The 18,726-nt window shown below is 43.0% G+C and overlaps 4 protein-coding genes across 7 annotated transcripts; all 4 read left to right on the top strand.

Annotated features, from left to right (window-relative positions):
• Positions 1–1,723: 1,723 nt before the first annotated feature.
• Positions 1,724–7,188, top strand: Not (ubiquitin carboxyl-terminal hydrolase nonstop). Of its 2 annotated transcripts, none has more exons than XR_013086889.1 (7): positions 1,724–2,485; positions 3,694–3,826; positions 3,897–4,112; positions 4,201–4,615; positions 4,694–5,260; positions 5,340–6,706; positions 6,766–7,188. XR_013086889.1 is itself a non-coding variant. In XM_076824433.1 (7 exons), the coding sequence occupies exons 2-7, from the start codon at positions 2,366–2,368 to the stop codon at positions 5,395–5,397; spliced, it is 1,509 nt and encodes a 502-aa protein (XP_076680548.1). In that variant the 5' UTR covers positions 1,724–1,985; positions 2,060–2,365; the 3' UTR covers positions 5,398–7,188. The 2 variants fall into 2 exon arrangements, 1 of the variants encoding a protein (XP_076680548.1); XM_076824433.1 differs by having other exon boundaries at positions 1,724–1,985; positions 2,060–2,485; positions 5,340–7,188.
• A 216-nt stretch (positions 7,189–7,404) lies between these two features.
• LOC143375402 (hexosaminidase D) lies at positions 7,405–10,247 on the top strand. 2 transcript variants are annotated; one of them, XM_076824438.1, is made up of 9 exons: positions 7,408–7,650; positions 7,741–7,795; positions 8,219–8,434; positions 8,498–8,846; positions 8,917–8,991; positions 9,072–9,267; positions 9,325–9,600; positions 9,682–9,768; positions 9,827–10,247. In XM_076824438.1, the coding sequence occupies exons 1-9, from the start codon at positions 7,622–7,624 to the stop codon at positions 9,999–10,001; spliced, it is 1,458 nt and encodes a 485-aa protein (XP_076680553.1). In that variant the 5' UTR covers positions 7,408–7,621; the 3' UTR covers positions 10,002–10,247. The 2 variants fall into 2 exon arrangements, with proteins under 2 accessions (XP_076680554.1, XP_076680553.1); XM_076824439.1 differs by lacking the exon at positions 9,325–9,600 and having other exon boundaries at positions 7,405–7,650.
• Positions 10,248–11,141: 894 nt separating this feature from the next.
• LOC143375399 (uncharacterized) lies at positions 11,142–13,419 on the top strand. 2 transcript variants are annotated; one of them, XM_076824430.1, is made up of 7 exons: positions 11,142–11,598; positions 11,662–12,062; positions 12,129–12,324; positions 12,379–12,612; positions 12,685–12,897; positions 12,960–13,148; positions 13,237–13,419. In XM_076824430.1, the coding sequence occupies exons 1-7, from the start codon at positions 11,308–11,310 to the stop codon at positions 13,282–13,284; spliced, it is 1,572 nt and encodes a 523-aa protein (XP_076680545.1). In that variant the 5' UTR covers positions 11,142–11,307; the 3' UTR covers positions 13,285–13,419. The 2 variants fall into 2 exon arrangements, with proteins under 2 accessions (XP_076680545.1, XP_076680546.1); XM_076824431.1 differs by having other exon boundaries at positions 11,553–11,598; positions 11,673–12,062; positions 12,129–12,612.
• An 89-nt stretch (positions 13,420–13,508) lies between these two features.
• Positions 13,509–18,719, top strand: Rempa (intraflagellar transport protein rempA). Its single transcript, XM_076824429.1, has 6 exons — positions 13,509–14,124; positions 14,204–14,451; positions 14,523–14,841; positions 14,922–15,138; positions 15,210–18,180; positions 18,255–18,719. Exons 1-6 carry the CDS (start codon positions 13,861–13,863, stop codon positions 18,565–18,567), a joined length of 4,332 nt encoding a protein of 1,443 aa, XP_076680544.1. The 5' UTR covers positions 13,509–13,860; the 3' UTR covers positions 18,568–18,719.
• The last annotated feature ends 7 nt before the right edge of the window (positions 18,720–18,726 follow it).

Below are 18,726 nucleotides of genomic sequence, written 5' to 3'. Positions count from 1 at the left end.
GAATTATTTCCAAAGTGCAGCGCGTGTATTTATCGACTGGCGGTAAACAAGGAAATAAAACTTCAGTTTCGAACCTCTGTTCTATTTTATACTACGAGTATCGAAACCCATCAAGTAAAGCGTGTTAATTACTCACCGTAGATGACGCTAACAGTACTTCTGTGGTTTTTCGCATGAGTGCGCATGTGTGGCAGATTTGCGCGCGAATTTATAATTTCTAAAATGTATAAAGTAGGTAGTTAAGTTAATATTTTATGCAATTATGTAATGCAATTATTTATTAGAATATATTTGGACTTCGGATAGAACACACGTGTTTTTCTTTCATTACGAACTCGACATCTTCAAAAATCTGCAAATGCGTATGATGACACTGTTAAAGACTAAATCGGAAGCCTTCTTTATTAGTAGAACCGTTTAATTCCAGCGAGAACGATGCAACACAATACGCGCACAAATCGTCGTATTGGCCTTTCCCGAGGTTAGGTGATTAGAGTTGATCGAAATCTAATCTGATTGATACGTTATTGTTGGTACTCGACGGAGCTATAGGATAGCATTAAATCTGTGCAGGTCACGCAACGAGGGAATTATCAGTTGGCGGTTTTGCTTTTGCGAGCAATGGGGAATGCGATCCTAAAGGGATGTATGTACATATATCGTGCGCAGCTGTTACTTCTGGGCGAGAGGGGTTAGGGAAGCGGGACCGCCAAAGGCGTATCTACTTTCTTCGAAACCCTCGCCACTGTCGACTTCTCCCAGTATACATTTGGCAATAGAGTCAAAGAAGTAGAGAATAAATAAGGAAAGATACCAAGGAAGCATTGAAAGGTTGTTTCATGACAGATTCTTATTTTGCTTTCGTAAAATTTGTTACTTGTATCACTGTTTCGCGTTTTAATTCAGGGTCCATTTTAATCCATGACTTTTATTGGCACGCGTTAGTCTTACATTAGACTTCGATCCTGATTTGAATTAAAATCCTTATCCCCTTTGGGAAGTACTACTAATAATACAGCTGAATATTCAGCATGGGTGAAAATGGACCCGCCTAACGAGGGATAAGAAATAAAGCTTCAAAAAGTGGCACAGTCAAAATATCACTTATGAAAAATTCTACCAAAATGGACCTCTACAAACTTATCATACAATTCTTAATACCTCGTTGAACTCCAATAACCTCTTCTAACTGAATAAATTACTAGGTACTGCACTCAATCACACAAACACTAAACAAAATCGTACTTCTACTTAATGAACCACGCGACAAAACCGGTGGATCCATACTGCAAATATTACCAATAACCACAATGTTTGAAAAAGAGCAGGGAAGAATATAGCAGCCAATCACAGAGCAATACGCGACTCGTCGAACCTCGTCATTGGCTGAAATCTGTTGTTTCGATACGCGATCATCGTCGATTTCAAGAATCGAAAGCCCGCGAGGCCCGCCAATCAGGAAGCGTCTGACATTCAAACGATCTTCCGCAATCATTCCAAATTCCTCCAGTGCTCCCTAATCTCCCGCAATCCATGCCGAAATAACGAGCCACCTCTTTACCGACTATTTCACCGAAGAGTTCTGAAAATGAAAGAGGATTCGCGTTACAAACCCGTGGACTCCCCCGGACGGGCCGCCCCTGGGAACGGTCTACCGTTAATGGTGGGGACACAAGAGGGGCTGGCTCGTACCGGCGGCGCCTGCAGTGACCGGCTGGTGTCCGTTAGCACCCGGGTGTCGAAAACGTGGCCAGGACGACTCGTAAGAATCTCGGAGCGGTGCTTTCCCTGGAAGAGGTGGACGTTTAGATCATTGTCAGCCTCTGTCGTTATTCTCGTGGGTGTTAAGGATCGTCTCGTCTGGCGGTGCGCGTCTCTCCGTCTCTCGACCCCGTCTGCCAGGCTCTTGCTCCTCCAGCCGCCCCCCGCCCACCCCTTCTCCGTCGCCAGCGGTCCGTCTCTGTCCGACGAACGGGGACAGATCGGTATATACAGAGTGTGACAGCGATCGACTAGCTACGACACTGCACGGGCAACCCTTGCGCTCTTTTTTTCCAAGGCTCACGCGGTTTTCCATGTCAACGACACGCGCGCTCTTGCCAAGGCCAGCGTGCTACGCCCCGCGCAGAGCAGCCTCCGTCACCTCCGTCACCGTCGCCGCCGTCGTCGCCGCGAAGCGACCGCTCCGCGTAGCGCCCGTGCCTGTCATCCTCGTCGGCCCGTTGTCCGCGTCGCGTCGTCGGTGGTCAGCTGCCTGCACGTCGGCGCCGTGGTCATCGTTACCCGATCGACGGTCGGAGGGTTCGCGCAGGGCCATCAGCAGGCCGAGGAGGAGACAGGGCAGCGTCGCTCGCGCCAGCCTGAGATGAGCGACCATGGCTGCATACACTTGAATAATTTCAAAGCAGCTAAGGGTATCCAGCCCTACAAAGTGATACACTCCTATTTTGTGACCAGCACGTCGACCGAGGCACGCGTAAGAAAGGTGCGACTATCTTTTTCTTGCGTGATCCGTGGTCAAGGTTCTGTTTCTGTCTCCGTCTCTCTTCCTCTTTCTCCTGCCTCTGTTCCTCGCCTCCAGTCTGTGGCCCTCTCTATCTCGCCATCCTACGCCGTTGCCGTTCGCCCGCCTCTCGTCTTCCGTGACGTTATCCCTGACGGTCTCGTCGCGCCGATAAAACGAGCAATTGGGAAAAATTAGGAATCGCTGCGGCACCGTGAACCCTCGCAATCTCGGAAGTCGCCAGATCATTCTATCTCTCTCCCTCTAACTTTGTCGATCCCACTCGCGATCTTTAGTCACGGGGCATGCAAATTCTAGCTAGAATGACAACTCGCTCCGCAAACATACACGTATTGTTCGCAGAACTTTAAAAAGCGGCCGCGTGCCACCTTCGTATTTGCTTCGCCTTTTTTTTCTCGCCCGTTCATTCATGGCCGCTGGGACGAGGTCAGGTGACCGTTCGTTCCAAAATGCCTTTGTTTACTTGTTCGAGTGCAACGGTCGATTTTAGCGATCAGTCTCTATGCGCGCTCTTTGGAAACATTGAATAGAATTTATATGTACATATATTTTAAACTCCACTGTCCGCCTGCGATCCCTTTCCCCGGCCTTCTTTCTCGCTCTGTTTGCTCGTCTCCTTTCTACTGCGGGGTTTCGATTACTGTAACACGAAACCGTTCGATTCGATAGGGAGCCATTGTTATGGAGTAATTTTGGAATCAAGTTGCCTTTGCGGAGGTTAAATGAATTAGTCATGCAACCGGTAGTAATCGCCGCGATAAACGATGCAGGAAAATTGGGCTGATAATATAATTCCTTTTGTTTGGCCTTTACTGTTACTTTCGTGGACGATTCGTGGATAATGATGGATTTAAAAATGGCCGCCGTGCCTGGTTACTCCGCCGGTACAAAGTTCCTTGCAGATTTGCTCGCGTAAAATAACGGTATTGCAGATTTATGATTCGGCTGGTACCGTTTGATCCGATGAATATTTGCATTGGTTTATAGTCCGACGCAATTATGATGTCTCATTGAATAAACTTTCCTATCATGCTTTAATCTACGAGAGCGTACCATAACTTTCCTGGAACGATGCTTTTATCTAATCTGTACAACTTGCTTTGTCTGTACCACGGTCTTTTCAAGTTTCCAATACAGTAGAATGAAAATACGATTCCTATATATTTTAGGCCGTGAGCTGCTTATGTCATACATGTAAAACGTACAAAGACCGCCTCCATTCGTGTCTTCACTGTATATTCTTTGGCTGCTACGTAAAAGGTCACATACAGGAACATGCGAAGACGAAAAAGCATTTTTTAGGTAATTATACTTAAGCAACAATGTATCGTACCCAAAGAGGCGTGCATCTTACACTAACGTTATGTTGCAGCTGTTGATCTTTGTTACGGAAATATTTTGTGCTTCCAATGCGGCGATTATGTATACGATAGAGAATTATTGGGGGTGGCTAAAACACAGTGGAGCGAGTCAGCAAAGTCGCTGAGCTTTGGAGAATTTTATCGAGCATGGGAACCGACGCAGATAGAGGCAGACTTGTTGAGGAAGCATCCGCGCAGGAGGCGTGTCGTCGAAAATTCCACTATAGGTAAGAGCTGTGACAAAACCCGACGCAAGGATAATCGCATGTACCAATAAATTCAAGCGTTTATTAAAACTTTTCATAATATTTTTAGGTCTCAGGGGACTTATAAATCTTGGAAGTACATGTTTCATGAACTGCATCGTACAGGCACTCATACACACGCCACTGTTAAGAGATTACTTCCTTGCTGATCGTCACCACTGCCCTCAACCCACTCGCTGTCTGGTCTGCGAAGTGTCTCATCTTTTTCAGGAATTTTATTCTGGCAGCAAAGCGCCGCTGACGCTTCACAAGCTTCTCCATTTGATCTGGACGCACGCCAGGCACTTAGCAGGCTACGAACAGCAGGATGCCCATGAATTCTTTATAGCCACGCTCGACGTGCTGCATAGGCATTGCGAAGCGGCGCCGATTTTGGTAAAGGACAACCCTCATCATTGCAACTGCATCATCGATCAAATCTTTACCGGAGGGCTTCAGAGCGACGTGGTCTGTCAGGCGTGCAAGTACGACACAAAATCTCACGGCGCAAGCGTAGGCGTGGATGAAAAGAACCTGTACTGATAATGATCATTTTTTTTTAGCGGAGTGTCGACCACGATAGACCCGTTTTGGGATATATCATTGGATTTGGGGCCGACGGCTAGCGCGTCCGGCTCCGATAGTTCTGGCCCCCCTACCTCGTTGTTAGATTGCCTAGAAAGGTTCACGCGTGCCGAGCATTTGGGATCCAGCGCGAAAATAAAATGCAGCAATTGCCAGACTTATCAAGAGAGCACCAAGCAATTGACGATGAAACAGCTACCCATCGTAGCCAGCTTTCACTTGAAACGATTCGAACACTCTAGCATTCAGGACAAGAAGATCTCGACGTTCATCTCGTTCCCGGAACAGCTGGACATGACGCCGTTTATGTCGCACAGACGGAACGGCAACAACAACAGCGCCATGATGGACGGCCTGCCAAAGAACGGAGAGGACATGGCATTCAGCGACAATAGATACTCTTTGTTCGCGGTGATAAACCACGAGGGCTCGCTGGAGACCGGGCACTACACTGCCTTTATACGGCAGCAAAGAGATCAATGGTTCAAGTGCGACGATCATTTGATCACCAGGGCAAGATTAAAAGACGTCCTGACTAGCGAGGGGTGAGTCCGCGGCAGTGTTTAACAGCTGCCGTTAGTAATTATTACCAAAGGCCCCAGTGAAATAACGTTTCCTTTTCAGGTATCTTCTTTTTTATCATAAACAAATTTTGGAGTACGGTCGAAACACCAAGATGTAAACGTTAAATCGTGTAATTAATTTATTTATCACCGAGGAATCATTGGCGATAGATTTAAGTCCTTTTAGCATGCTAAGAGATATACGAACAAGCAATTCCGTTCTGGAAACTGTCTCGTAAATCTGTTCACACCACTTACGGCAGGCTCGCTAATCAGCCGGCCGTGTACACGATCCACGATCCTATGTGACAGAAACTAATACTGACAAAGAAACGAAGGCCTGAAGAACGAAATCTCCAACTCCGCCGTGTTGAAATGACGGTGGTTGAGAGAACGCGAAGCGCGGGACTATTTTCGAGATTAGACGAGCCCGGCGACGATTGACTACACTATTACGCTTTTTGATCGTGGCGATTAAGATGGATAAACTAGAAATTAATCGCTGTTAATGATAGTCGCGATCGACCGGACGTCGCTCTGTTAGCATAGATGTTTGTCGTGATGTTCGAACTTTTAAATTGTCAACAGTCTGGAAAGTAATGATTCATCGTGTTCGCTGCTATTTCATTTTCCTTCTCTTTCTTTCGACCGTTGTCTTTTTACGTTCGACGAAGTCTAGGCTGGCGCACACGGCGATCGATTCCCCTGTTCGTGTCCGAAAGTAACGTAAGCGTAGTTTTAAGATTAGCTCAATTTTTTTAAAACGACCGATCGCATTTTTGTATATCGCTGACTGTTATTATATTCCTGCCCTGACACTTGTATACACGAAACACCAAGGATGGATCACACGATTAGGATTTTTTTCTCTTTTTTTTATATTAATTATACTCTTCCCTCAATGCACCCCTCGAGAAACTGTGTCCTAAATGAATATGTTAGACTTGACGCGAAGGTTGAACTAAAAACATTTTCTCGTGTGATTCGTCGTGTTAGCCATCCTGCGGTGAATCAATTTTGTACAAACGAAGTATCGTGTAGCGAAAAGGGAAAGATAAAGTGGATAATGGTATTTATCCGAACAAGGCGAATTATTTCGCGCGACTGTGTATAATAAACTATCACTGTTTAACAAATTTCTTTTTCTAGTTGCCCGTTTTACGTTTCTTTTATAACGCAACGATTTAGAATGTAACGATCTTGGAGCGAGCGGAAGAATGGCGCATCAGTTAATCCACCGTTAATCGAACCGGCGGACAGCTTTCGACGTTTTTACGTTATATTTCGTATGCAAATGATCCTAGAGAAAAAGTGCCAAGTGTTCGTTGCACTTTTAGTTTGTAAACCGTGTGCTTATCGTTATCGCGACGCCCTGCTCTGTAAACGTTTTTTTTTTACATTGTGTTCATCGATTAAATTTTACGTAAGGTTTCCCTGAGACATTAGCCTCGTGCAATCCTTCTCTGGTGTTGAACGACTAGCCTGAGAATGGTTTTGCGGCTGACACCTAACTCGTACTGTGTCAATCAATGTTTAAGTCGGACGGTTCGCTTATGAATGTACAATTTAATTGTGGAGACGTTAAGATCGCTCAAAAAATTCGTCTAACTGTAATCTGTTGTCTATAAGGAAGTGGCATACCCTGGCCAACTACTATGTACAGGAGAGAACATTGTACGCGAAGAGAAAGGCGAAGAGTAAGTACCGTAAAATATTGTCATCGGCCGACATTACCATCGATCGTTCGCGATGCAACAACTGCACTTGTGCACCCATTCTCAACATGTATCGTTGACGCACGACCAATACTACCGTACGTTTGGGAGTGACTAATACTATGTGCAGTTGTAATATTTTATATAAGGCTGAAGTAAACGTATACAGAAAATAAAACTATATTTCGTCGAGAACGCAGTCTCTCGTTCATCCGTACCTTTCCTAATTCCTGTGTACACCAAATGTTTCTTATCAACCGTATCAGACACTGAATCGATAATCCTTTTATCGCGTATAATGCAATCTCGTCACAATGAAATAATATTCATACGACCCATGCATTCAAATCTATTCAAAGCAAAAAACCTGCGAAGCTACTATAGTTATTCATTGAATTCTAATCAAGAATTTTTTATCCTAGTTCCGACGACGGTCGGCGTTCGAATTTAAAATTTTGGCCCGCGCGTTCTTATCAAACTAGGCCAAAAATTTGTAGGACGAAAGGTCAATGTCTATGCATTATAAAAGGGAGTAAAAAAATATTCGTTGCAATCTTCTCAATGTAAAATGTCGATCGAAATCTGATACTGTGCCCCTTTTAATTAACGTTGTAGTAATGGAAGAAAGATGGACGGCTTGACGTTTGGCTTGCACAGGTAAGTGGGCGATCGATTCTCCTAAATTTAAAAAAAAAACTCTCGATTCAATAAATGACGCGTCACTGAAACATTCTTCTACCTTTGCAGACTGATCCACTTGGATCTGAAGGGTGCTCCACTACGAGTTTGTTATTTCGAAAAGGTCTGTCACTCGAATGAACAGCAGCATTGTTTACACACAGTATCTCTTCTCTGACGGCAGCATCTTCGGCTCCTAATCCTAATGACACTTATTTCTTTCATTGTTTTGTCGGTGTCATTAATGTTTGGAATTTTATTTCGTTCACCCGGTCGCGCGACTTTATTCAGTTACGAAAAGTCCGTGGATTTTCTTTTTCCAGAACGAGCACGTACGCGTAATAAGGCGTAATATTCTATGTAAATTTTTGTGTATATAGCCACTGTATATACTACTCTGCTAAGATAGTTTCCCTTCTTTTCGCATCGCTTTTAAAACGTCAGAAATGACACCATTTGTATCTTACAAATAAATAATACATTGACTGCGATCGCTGATACTGATTTGTTAAAGTCAGTTGTTAAGTATGAGTTATCGATGTTGCAGTTATTTCCACTTTTGAGGACATGGGGTGCCACTGGTCTTCTCCTAGAGTGGGAAGACACATTCCCATACAATCGAGAGCTCTCTCACATAGGAAGCAATGGACCCAGCCATTTGACCAGCGGATACACGGCTCAGGAGGCTAAGCACATATTGCAGATCGCAGGAGATTGTGGTTTGGCGATTGTTCCTTTAGTACAGACATTCGGTCACATGGAGGTATACGAAGCTGAAAAGAGTCCCGCGTAGGAAACATGGTGACTAATCCAGAAACAATTTCAGTTCGTTTTAAAGCATAACGAGTGGAGATCCTTAAGGGAAGTGGAGCACTTTCCGAGCTCCATTTGTCCGTCCAATCCGAGGACGTTGCCTTTGGTGAAGTCTCTGATCCGGCAGATTGTTAACTTCCATCCAGACATACAATATCTGCACATAGGTGCGGACGAAGTTTGGCATTTAGGCCTTTGCTTGGTTTGCACGAAAAGGGCTGCTTCCAGCAAGTACGGAAAGGCAGCGTTGTATTTGGAGCACATCTCGGCTGTTGCGCAATTTGTACAAGAAACATATCCTTATTTAAAGATTATCATATGGGACGATATGTTAAGATCGATAGATATGCAGATTTTGAACGGTATCTCGAAAATCTGTTTGTTATTTCGCGCCACATATTGGCTCATAAAAGGGCTTTATGTTATTTGCAGATCATTATATCGGCAAATATGTGGAGCCTATGATTTGGCACTACAATCCTCGAGACAATTTTGCTCTACCTCATGGTACGACCTTCGTTACTTAATACCGTAGATATCGTTATGCAAACGTTGAAATATTGTATAGTACTAAAATGTCTCGTCAGGGCTCTGGGATAAGTATGCGGCGATTTTTCCCCGTGTATGGGCAGCTACCGCATTTAAAGGTGCCACTGGATCTTCGCAACATGTACCAGTCATAAGGCACCACATAAGTAACCATGAGAAATGGATAGAGGAATTGGGCGTTCACGTCACTAAAATTCATGAATTTCGGGGGACAGCTTTCACTGGATGGTCGAGGTAATTTCTGTTTAAGCATGCGTTTAAATGATTAGTTCTATCCACTCTTAATTTCAGGTATGACCATTATGCAACATTATGCGAATTATTGCCCACAGCATTACCGTCATTAGCATTGTGCTTGAAAATCTGGATCCATGGTTACTCTGAACAAATTCATAATCAAGTGGCTAAGAGCTTAGGATACATAGATCACCCTCTCCATATAACGCCGCAACCAAGACCTGCGCCGATACCCAGTAATTTGCTTTTCCCTGGGTGGCAGGTCGCAGTAGGTGTAGAGTGGTTTTTGAATTTTAGAGCTAAATACCATAACATTATTGCTAGCGAACAGTAAGTGTAGATAAGTGGAACTGAGCAAGTCGGGATGCTTTAACATAGAACGTCCATGACTGTGTTTCTACGATATTACAGAATATCTACATGGATGAATCCGTGGCAAGTTGCAAACAATTACACAAATCCCATGCAGCTGGAGAATTTAATACCTGCTTTCACAGAGTAAGATCGATGCCTACTACCATCGTTTATGGGAAAATTGTATGACAATCTTTTGCAGATTGGTATTGGAACTATCTTCTTTGGAGGGATATCTGAGGTTTCAAATGGAAAGTATCTTTTTCACAACGACCATCGACGAATGGATCGGCACGAATATTCAACCCATGAAAGGGCGATTGGTAGAATTGAAACAAACAGCAGAAAATCAAGTTAAATTGAACAGCCGGGTTTAGTCTCTCTAACACGTATTTGCGGAGTTTCTGCTTTAGATCTTAATGACCAACTCGAATACAGGTGACGAACAGGAAACGATAGGCTGATGAACAAAGTACGAGAAAACTTACGATTAGTAAATTGTACATCTTGTAAATTGTACGATTTTACCTTATAAATAGATGTAGCGAACTGAAAGATAGATTTAAAAAAAAAAAGAAAGTGATATCGGGCGACATGAATGGGACATAATTTTATAAGATATTTGACTTAGGAGCGAACGAACTTGTCACGATGACTTCGTCATCGAGCTTTGTCGTTTCGTGAGCTGTTCTGTGATACTTGGCTATGAAAGGATTATAATGTAACTAAAGCTCAATAACCATTCCTTCTGGCTATTGTGCTTATATTTGCTTCTACCTATACTGAATTCCACTTAAGAGTAGACTCGTTTCGCGCAACGACGACTCTGAGGAGGCTGTTGATTGGTAGGAAAACGGCATAGAATCGCGTGCGTAGGCAGTAGTGGGAGCTGCGCGGATCGGTTGCAAATCAGCAGAGGCGGATTCAGGAGCCTTTCTTGGAGGGGACGAAATATGTAAAAGTACATAAGTACATTTTTTAACTTTCTTTTACAAGATATAAAATTTGCTTGTAATTTATATTTTAATATCTCAATCCGGTACTATAGCCTATATAATTATATTCACATTAATTATTTATACAGAATAATACACAATGTCATAATATATTTCTATTTTATTACTCTTGGATCCGCCCCTGCAAATCGGTGGGGGCGTAGGTCTACTCTTATATGGTATGGTATATACGCGTTTATTACACATATAGTATGTGCAAATATTTTTTGTACTCCTAAAAATACCTCCTTGAGAACTTTCAGGAAATCATATTTCACGTAATCTCAAATATATATTTCATTGACTCTTTCATATCACTAAATATACGAACTAATATAGTAGTTCTTGTCAAAGTATAGTGATGTAACATAAAACTATCCGTGTAGAAGAAGCTAAATGTAGTTAAAACGTAGATGTGAATAATAGTAATAAATACACAATAAATTTGAATATAAAATCTTTCTTTTGTATGATTGTTGATACGGCCCGAACCCGAAGCACGTATTCCGCGTCCGTTTTTCATCTATTTCTATCTATAATCTCCCACCATCGCGAAGTTTCCGCTATTGAACGAAGAACAAAAGCAACGAGCTGTGAAAAGGCTCAAATTTCTTAAAAGATGCCTCTTTCCTGGCATCATAAATGACGCCTTCCACAAAGTAAGATAAATACCGGCGCATGTAAAGCCATGCGAAAAATTAGAGAATATAATGAACAGGAAGCTTTGAAATTGGACAAATGCTTCAAAGAAACCCTAGCACGAGTTAGACCTTTTGTATTGAACTTGACATCTACAGAAAGTGCACAGTTGTGCAAGGTTTGGCTGGATAAATTGAGCACTACCACCGCGCAGCGTCGGCTGAGAAATGAATATCTCCTGGAACTGTGCAGGCAATTGAAGATAGGTCATATCGAAGGAATTTTTAGCAAACCTCCACCTAACGGACTCCTTCTACCATTGCCCAAGTCATATCATATGGTACCTATACTAGGGTTTATGAAATTTCTCCTCACGAATGAAAATAATCTGTATGTAATATAGGTCTGTATTAGCTCGTCCGTAAGTGACTTATCTGACTATGCCGTGAGACCTCAGCGTAGTTGCTTAAAACCAAGTGCAAAATGTATCCAGCATCAACGAAATACTGTGTTATTAAAGCAGCGCTCGATGGATACTACAGGCACAAGTCGATGCATGCATGCCGCTAAAATCCCACCAACTGTTCGCTTTCATAGTCAGGATGCAATAAGAAATAGCCGGCTAAACATTCACGAGCAGCGTATCGATACATTGAGTGCTATCATTGCAGAACTGCAGGCACAAAATGAATATTTAAAGAATCAATTATTGGAATGCCCGGGAAATCACAGTAGTAACACGGATAATCATTTGTCTGCAAGTATTAGTCAATTAACTTCCGACGTCACTACTTTGAAAGCTAAGTTAGTATATCATTAAAAATGGTTTAAAAGAGACAATAAAGCTCAAACGATGAAACATTGTTAAAGGCTGATAGACATGCAGAGAAAGAAAAGCGCTCTTGAAACAGACTATAAAGAGGTTGTTCAGGAGTATCACTACGAAGCTGTAGAGCAAGTTACCGCGTTGAAACAAGAATTAGAGGAGACTCGATTGAAGAACGAGTCATTAGATAACAACATAATTGCAATAATGGAGAAATTGGAAGAAATCATCCATGGTAAGGTAAGAGGTAGAAGTTTCACTTGTAAAGCAAGAAATACAACACATATTTTCAAGGAGGAAGAAACGAAATTACTGGACCAGCATTGGATGAATAAAATCAAAGTAATATGCGAACGTTTTGATACATTTACGGAGGAAAAGAGTAAAGAGTTGCAAATGAAAGAAGAGCTACTTGAAAAGAAAGACTTGGAACTGTTGCAGATTAACGCAGGGAGGAAAGAGGAAACTGCGTTACTAATTAATAAGATTAATGATTTGGAAATAAAACTGGAAATGAAGATTAAAGATGTATTTACCTACGAACAGTATAGAATATTACCGAGCGATGTATCTTATCGAGTAATATTGTATTTCTCTTAGGAGGACAAATTACAGGCAATGTTAGTCGAGCAGCATATGATGATGAAGGAAGAATTGAACAAAATAAGGAACGAGATAGACCACGAAACCCAGATTCAAAATCAAAATTTAATTTCCAAGGTTTCTGCATTGAAGAAAGCTGTTGGAAAGTTCGAGAAATCTAAAAAAAAGCTTGAGCATGATTACGAGAAGAGAATGGCAGTCGCGATCAAGGTAATCAAACTAAGATCATTACTAATGCAATATTTTACTACTTTATTTTATTAACGGTATAGAACAAGGACTTGGAAATAAAAGCTTTGCAACTAAGGTTACAAGAGCAAAGGAACGAACTGTGCACATCTCTGAGCATGAAAAAGCAAAGCGAAATGGACAATAGTTTGGCGTTGCTGGAGAAGCAATACAGGACACACTTGGCAGGAATAGAAGCGATGAGGGAAACTCAGACCCAGGAATATCTCAGGGTATTGTGCGACATGAATGTTACATTGGCAGTAAAATAACAATGAGTAGAAGGGTCGGGTGCTAATAGAAGCTGCTTGAAAATTCCAGAGAATAGCTGACTTAGAAGATCGAGTACTTAACACGAAGAAGGTTTGACCAATGCTTGTAGAACAGTGAATCTTATACTGTAGTTTGTAATCCATTATAATTATTGTAACTGTATACATTACTTCTTATCAATAAAGAGTATAAAAGTAATGAGAAATTGTACTTTTAACATTCCTGCTTAATTATGTTCCCTACAAATTGATGAAGCATGGCGTTGGCGTGAACATTGCTATGGCAACCTGTATGTCAACCAAAGCTTGTGAACTGTCAGATGTAGCAGCAAACTTTGTCTTTTTGAATTAAAATAACGGACAAGCATCGGCACGTTCATTGGCATACATGATTAACAAATTCTTCACTGATATTTAAAATAAAGAGACTTATCAATCCATAGCTGCTACATAAATCCGATACCTTCTTGTTGAAGTAACCTTTAATATTGGTTGACAAATGTGTACTTAAGTTTACATAAATTTTCATTGTTACCTGTTTGCCGAAGAAGAATTTCTTAGTAATGAAGTTCAGGGACTCTTAGAATTTAAGTACTCTTGGCTGGATATACAGTAACCTATCCGTATGAAAATTTCAAGTTTATTAGTCACAATAAAGTGATTAAAAACGATAATGTCACTGTACTTTGATACACGTGTACAAAATCCAGAAACAGCTTCTATAAGTACTCATGCAATTTGGCACGCTAATTATCCATTGCTCGGAGTTGCCGCGTACTCTCAGGACAAAGGTGGTTTCGTGACAATTTACGATGATCAAGGAGAGCAGCTTCAGGACGTGGAATCACCCAGGCACTCCGTAGCTCAGGTCACTGCTTTGGGATGGCATCCGGAAAGGCGGTGGCTCGCAGCAGGATGGGAGAGCGGAGAACTGCGGGTTAACGATCTCTTAGAATTATATTAAAGCGATAAGAGTAAAAGCACCGTTGTTTGGAATTATGTGAATGATTATTTAGATATGGCCGGGCGACACTGGAAGCATTGAATTCAATATAATAGTGACTCCACATCGGGAGTCCATTAATATTCTACAATGGAGTCAGCATGGTGGAAGATTAGTATCCGCAGATTCAGCTGGTTCCATAGTGGGCTGGAAAATTGACTCTAGGGGTCAATTACTAATGATGTTTCACCACGAGTTAAAAGATACCTTCGCTCATATAGTCTTTAAAACTATTCCACCAAAACCGACCATGGATATGAGGTGCGTACGAACTGTTTTGCATTCATACATTTCCACCTGGAAATAGTTAAAAGCTTATAAATTGCTTTCAGTGGTTTAGCAAAAGCTGCAGTTGCAGGAGACGAGAGAGCATTAGATATTTTTAGTTCCTGGCGCCCTAGAACTGCTGCGCCGACAGCAGTTCTATCGCAAAGGGATAATCATGCTTTTTACATTTCAACCACCAGTGGCGTGATATATTTTGTCGATAATCAGGGGCAGTGTACAGAAGTTCTTAGCACAAGCGGCGTTGCATTACAGTTTCTACTGCACCATCAAACCAGGGATTCTATTATTATTATGACAGAGGGTTTGAACATAGGGCATTTTCAAACAGATCCCATTACTGGACGTCTCACTGAATTAATGAAAGTAATCCAATGTCTACGTTTGCTCGCATTTCAGTAACACAGTATATACATTTTGCACAGATTTGTTCATTGCTTCCCTAGGTGAAACTTAGCAGTCGGTGCGATATATCGCGAGCTAGTCCAGTGCTATGTTGGGCTGGTGGGAATACTTTAGCAATTCTTACAGGAGAATTGGGCGTTCGTTGTTGGGATCTTCACACTGGCGATACCTATGTATTGTCTCCGCCAGATTCAACTACTGGAAATATGGCTACTCCACAAGAGATTTGTACAAGCATATCTTTCTGTAAAAACAATGGTACTATTGATACTCGATTCAGTTTGCAGTATCGAAAGCATAGAAACGAACTCATTGCTAATATTCTACAGCTACTTTGGCCGCTGGGACAAATTTGGGGACAATCTACTTATGGAAGCGCAAAGCGGAAGTGGACAGTGAGGAAACTGGCTGGCCAAATGTACCAGAGTGTTGTAGCATTCACGGCACAGTAAAACAACTTACTTGGGGCGCTAGCTTATTAAGAAGCCCGCTTCTCGCAGTTAATTGTATCACTAATGTATTTGTATTGCATCAACAACCGATGTGTGCTGCGTACAACGACGGTGTCTGTGCCAGTCAACTTAGTCCCACTCAGATTTTAATCGAAATCGATGACCTAGCATGTACATTGAAAACCGACATTCAAGTGCAACTCGTTGCTGTTAACAAGGAGTACATTGCTGTCTCCTCGGGTAGGCAGATTGTAACTTACAGAATTCACAGGGAGAATTCCATTAACACCAGCGTGATCGTAAGTTTCAATTGCGACACTGAGAAGCTGTTAATCTGCGACCATACATTAATCGTCCTAACTCCAGTGATTATACAACTGAGATCAATGGAGGGCACGGTGATCCAGATGCTACCCATATTGCCAGAAGAAGGGGAACCCATCACAATGGACCTCACCGGACAGTACCTAACAGTTGCGTCTTTGAATGGTATATTAAAGATTTGGGATTTGAGCAAGCGAGAAGCGAAGCTGCACACTAGAGCAATGGCAACTTACGAAGCGATCAGTGATTTCGCCGAGATTATCGAGGCAAGGTGTAACGCGGACTGCCGTTGCGTGTCCATTACCGTTGCTATGACCAACTTGATGCCCAGCTCGACGTTATACGTCTGGGACATAGAAAGCGATCAGATACACGAATTCGATTTCGCGGAATCCGATGACATAGACGAAGACGACACTGCTCTAGCCGTGAAATGCAGAGGAAGATTAGTTACCGCTCATTGCTGGGACGTGGAAGACCCCAGGCTGCTTGTATGCCGTGCACAGAGACTGGACATGCGAGACTCCAAGTCTACATCGAGCCAGGACAATGAAAATGAATACGACGTTTCGAAGGCAACTGTGGTTTTCGTGTCAATGTTTGCTACATCGGACCACGGAATCGTCGTGCAGGATATAAAGCCAATCAAAGATGAGAATTGCAGAATACTGGGTGTGCACGCTCCACACATTATCATCTTGAATTCTGAAAAGACTGTAGACAGGAGCAGCAAAGTGGCGAAGTTCCTTATGAGAGACTTCGAGGAGCTAGGTACCTGCGATGCAATGACAAAGAAAGCTGTGCTGGACTTCAGTTTCCACATCAGCATTGCTAACATGGACGAGGCCTTCAAGGCGATAAAGTCAATTCAGAATGAAGGCATTTGGAAGAGTCTGGCAAGGATGTGTGTCAAGACGAAGCAGCTGAACATGGCGCTGTTGTGTCTGGGTCACATGAAGCAAGCTAAAGCAGCGAGGGCTCTCAGAGAAGCCATGCAAGATGATAGTTTAAACCTGGATGCAAAGGTTGGAATATTAGCTGTAGAACTTGGGTTATACACTGACGCTGAGCGTCTGTTCCGCGAGGCAAAGCGACTGGACCTGCTTGGCAAGCTTCTTGAGGCTCGCAGTAAGTTCAAAGATGCCACAGAGTTGGCCAGGAACGAGAACAAAATTTGTGAGAAAACCAGCTACTACAATCATGCAAAAGTTCTCGAGCAGGAAGGTAAAATAGCAGAGGCCATTGATATGTATACCAAAGCAGACTGTCACAGGTTTGAAGTGCCAAGGATGCTGCTGGTGAGGCCCAGGGAGCTGTTGACGTATCTGAACAATTCCGACGATTCAGAAATAAAAAATTGGCATGCACAATACATAGAATCGACGGGAGACATGGAGGGAGCCTTGCGCCTCTACGAACAAGCTAAGAACACTCTAGCAACCACGAGGCTACTTTGTTACTTCGGCAGGGAGGATGAAGTCAGCGATCTGGTGTCTCGAACGAATCATGCCGCCTCTGCTTATCACCTAGCTGCCCACTACGAATCAAAAAACAATGTAGCACAAGCCACTCACTTTTACACAATCGCTAAAGCTTACACAAATGCGATCCGACTGTGCAAGGAACACAGCATGTTCGAGGAATTGTGGCCCCTGGCTATATTGGCGCCAAGGCAGTCGCAAATAGACGTTGCAAAGTATTACGAGGAAAACGATCAGCCAGATAAGGCGGTTTTACTGTATCATAAAGCCGGCCTGCTGCACAAGGCTCTGGACATCGCGTTCAATACCAAACAGTACAGTGCTTTGCAGCTGATCATCATGGATGTTAATGCAGATTCTGACCCTGCTTTGATAGAGAAATGTGCCGACTACTTCGTTCAAAACGACCAGATTGAAAAGGCTGTGGATCTACTAGCCACTGGAAGAAACTACATGAAGGCACTGGAATTGATACAGCAGCACAATATTCTATTGGCGGAGGATCTGGCAGAGAAGATGACCTTGGACAAGGTCGACAACGACACCGAACGCGAGAAAACCCGCATCTCGTTATTGGAAAGAATCGGGGAAATCGCGTTCGAGCAGGGCAACTATCACCTGGCGACGAAGAAGTTTACCCAAGCTGGCAATAAACTGAGGGCCATGAAGGCGTTGCTAAAGTCTGGCGACACAGAGAAGATATGCTTCTTCGCCCAAGTATCCAGGCAAAGGGAGATCTACATCATGGCTGGGAACTACTTGCAGTCGCTGGACTGGCAGAACCAACCGGAGGTATTGAAGAACATCATCAATTTCTACTCGAAAGGGAAAGCGATGGATCTGCTGGCCAACTTCTACGTTGCTTGCGCCCAAGTGGAAATAGACGAGTTCCAGAATTACGAGAAGGCTCTCGATGCTCTGAGTCAAGCCAGCAGGTGTCTCGCAAAAGTGGCCGCACCCAGGGATCCTGACATTCATAAAAGAGCTGTCGATTTGGTGAACAATAGGATAGCAACTATCAGACGTTATCTGGATATCAAGAAGTATGTGGTTCTGTTCATAATGTAGCAGGATGCATAGAGGACTATTGTTAATGGAGCGTGAATTACTATTACAGATTGTTCGACAGGGGTGAAACGGGGCCAGCGATGCAACAGGTGCGCCAGCTGCTCGATTCTCAGGGATCCGATTTGGAGCAGTCTGTACGTCGCGGTGACTTATTCGCCACTATAACACAGCATTACATGGATATCGGAGACACTGATAAAGCACGCGCTGCCATAGAGGAACTGAAGCGTTTGGTACCTGGCATTAACTTGAGTTACTATTACAACGCGAGCGTGTTGGAATCGCTCGGTTACAAGATGAAAGTTCAACGGCAGGAAAGCTCTGACAAGGAAGACGACATCGAGGAACTCTTAGGCGAATAAGCATAGAGTAGACACTATACGCGCGTTCTTTCTTTGAGCTCCAAGTATCAATCCGTCCAGAAATGTGATCGTGGGTTAAGCATGCGGTGCTATTTAACTTTCCCAACATATTTGTATGATACTGTACTTTGGAAAATATACTGTGAACAATCTGTGTGG

Source organism: Andrena cerasifolii, chromosome 12 (genome assembly GCF_050908995.1).
Source record: "Andrena cerasifolii isolate SP2316 chromosome 12, iyAndCera1_principal, whole genome shotgun sequence".
In the NCBI taxonomy this organism is placed as follows: Eukaryota; Metazoa; Arthropoda; class Insecta; order Hymenoptera; family Andrenidae; genus Andrena; species Andrena cerasifolii.
The sequence above is the reverse complement of the archived record's forward strand: the minus strand, read 5'-3'. Positions and strand labels throughout refer to the sequence as shown.

What these genes read in the sequence shown, in the direction of transcription:
- LOC143375402 (XM_076824438.1), top strand. Translation starts at nt 7,622, where the DNA reads ATGGACGGCTTGACGTTTGGCTTGCACAG. An exon ending in AGATATGCAGATTTTGAACG is followed by an intron (nt 8,847 to 8,916) that starts GTATCTCGAAAA and finishes TGTTATTTGCAG; the next exon opens with ATCATTATATCGGCAAATAT. An exon ending in GCTTTCACTGGATGGTCGAG is followed by an intron (nt 9,268 to 9,324) that starts GTAATTTCTGTT and finishes TCTTAATTTCAG; the next exon opens with GTATGACCATTATGCAACAT.
- Rempa (XM_076824429.1), top strand. Translation starts at nt 13,861, where the DNA reads ATGTCACTGTACTTTGATACACGTGTACAAAATCCAGAAACAGCTTCT. An exon ending in GTCTCACTGAATTAATGAAA is followed by an intron (nt 14,842 to 14,921) that starts GTAATCCAATGT and finishes TTGCTTCCCTAG; the next exon opens with GTGAAACTTAGCAGTCGGTG. An exon ending in CGTTATCTGGATATCAAGAA is followed by an intron (nt 18,181 to 18,254) that starts GTATGTGGTTCT and finishes TTACTATTACAG; the next exon opens with ATTGTTCGACAGGGGTGAAA.
- Not (XM_076824433.1), top strand. Translation starts at nt 2,366, where the DNA reads ATGAGCGACCATGGCTGCATACACTTGAATAATTTCAAAGCAGCTAAG. An exon ending in GACGAAAAAGCATTTTTTAG is followed by an intron (nt 3,827 to 3,896) that starts GTAATTATACTT and finishes GTTATGTTGCAG; the next exon opens with CTGTTGATCTTTGTTACGGA. An exon ending in GTGGTCTGTCAGGCGTGCAA is followed by an intron (nt 4,616 to 4,693) that starts GTACGACACAAA and finishes ATTTTTTTTTAG; the next exon opens with CGGAGTGTCGACCACGATAG.
- LOC143375399 (XM_076824430.1), top strand. Translation starts at nt 11,308, where the DNA reads ATGCGAAAAATTAGAGAATATAATGAACAGGAAGCTTTGAAATTGGAC. An exon ending in TGCCCAAGTCATATCATATG is followed by an intron (nt 11,599 to 11,661) that starts GTACCTATACTA and finishes TATGTAATATAG; the next exon opens with GTCTGTATTAGCTCGTCCGT. An exon ending in GTCACTACTTTGAAAGCTAA is followed by an intron (nt 12,063 to 12,128) that starts GTTAGTATATCA and finishes ACATTGTTAAAG; the next exon opens with GCTGATAGACATGCAGAGAA.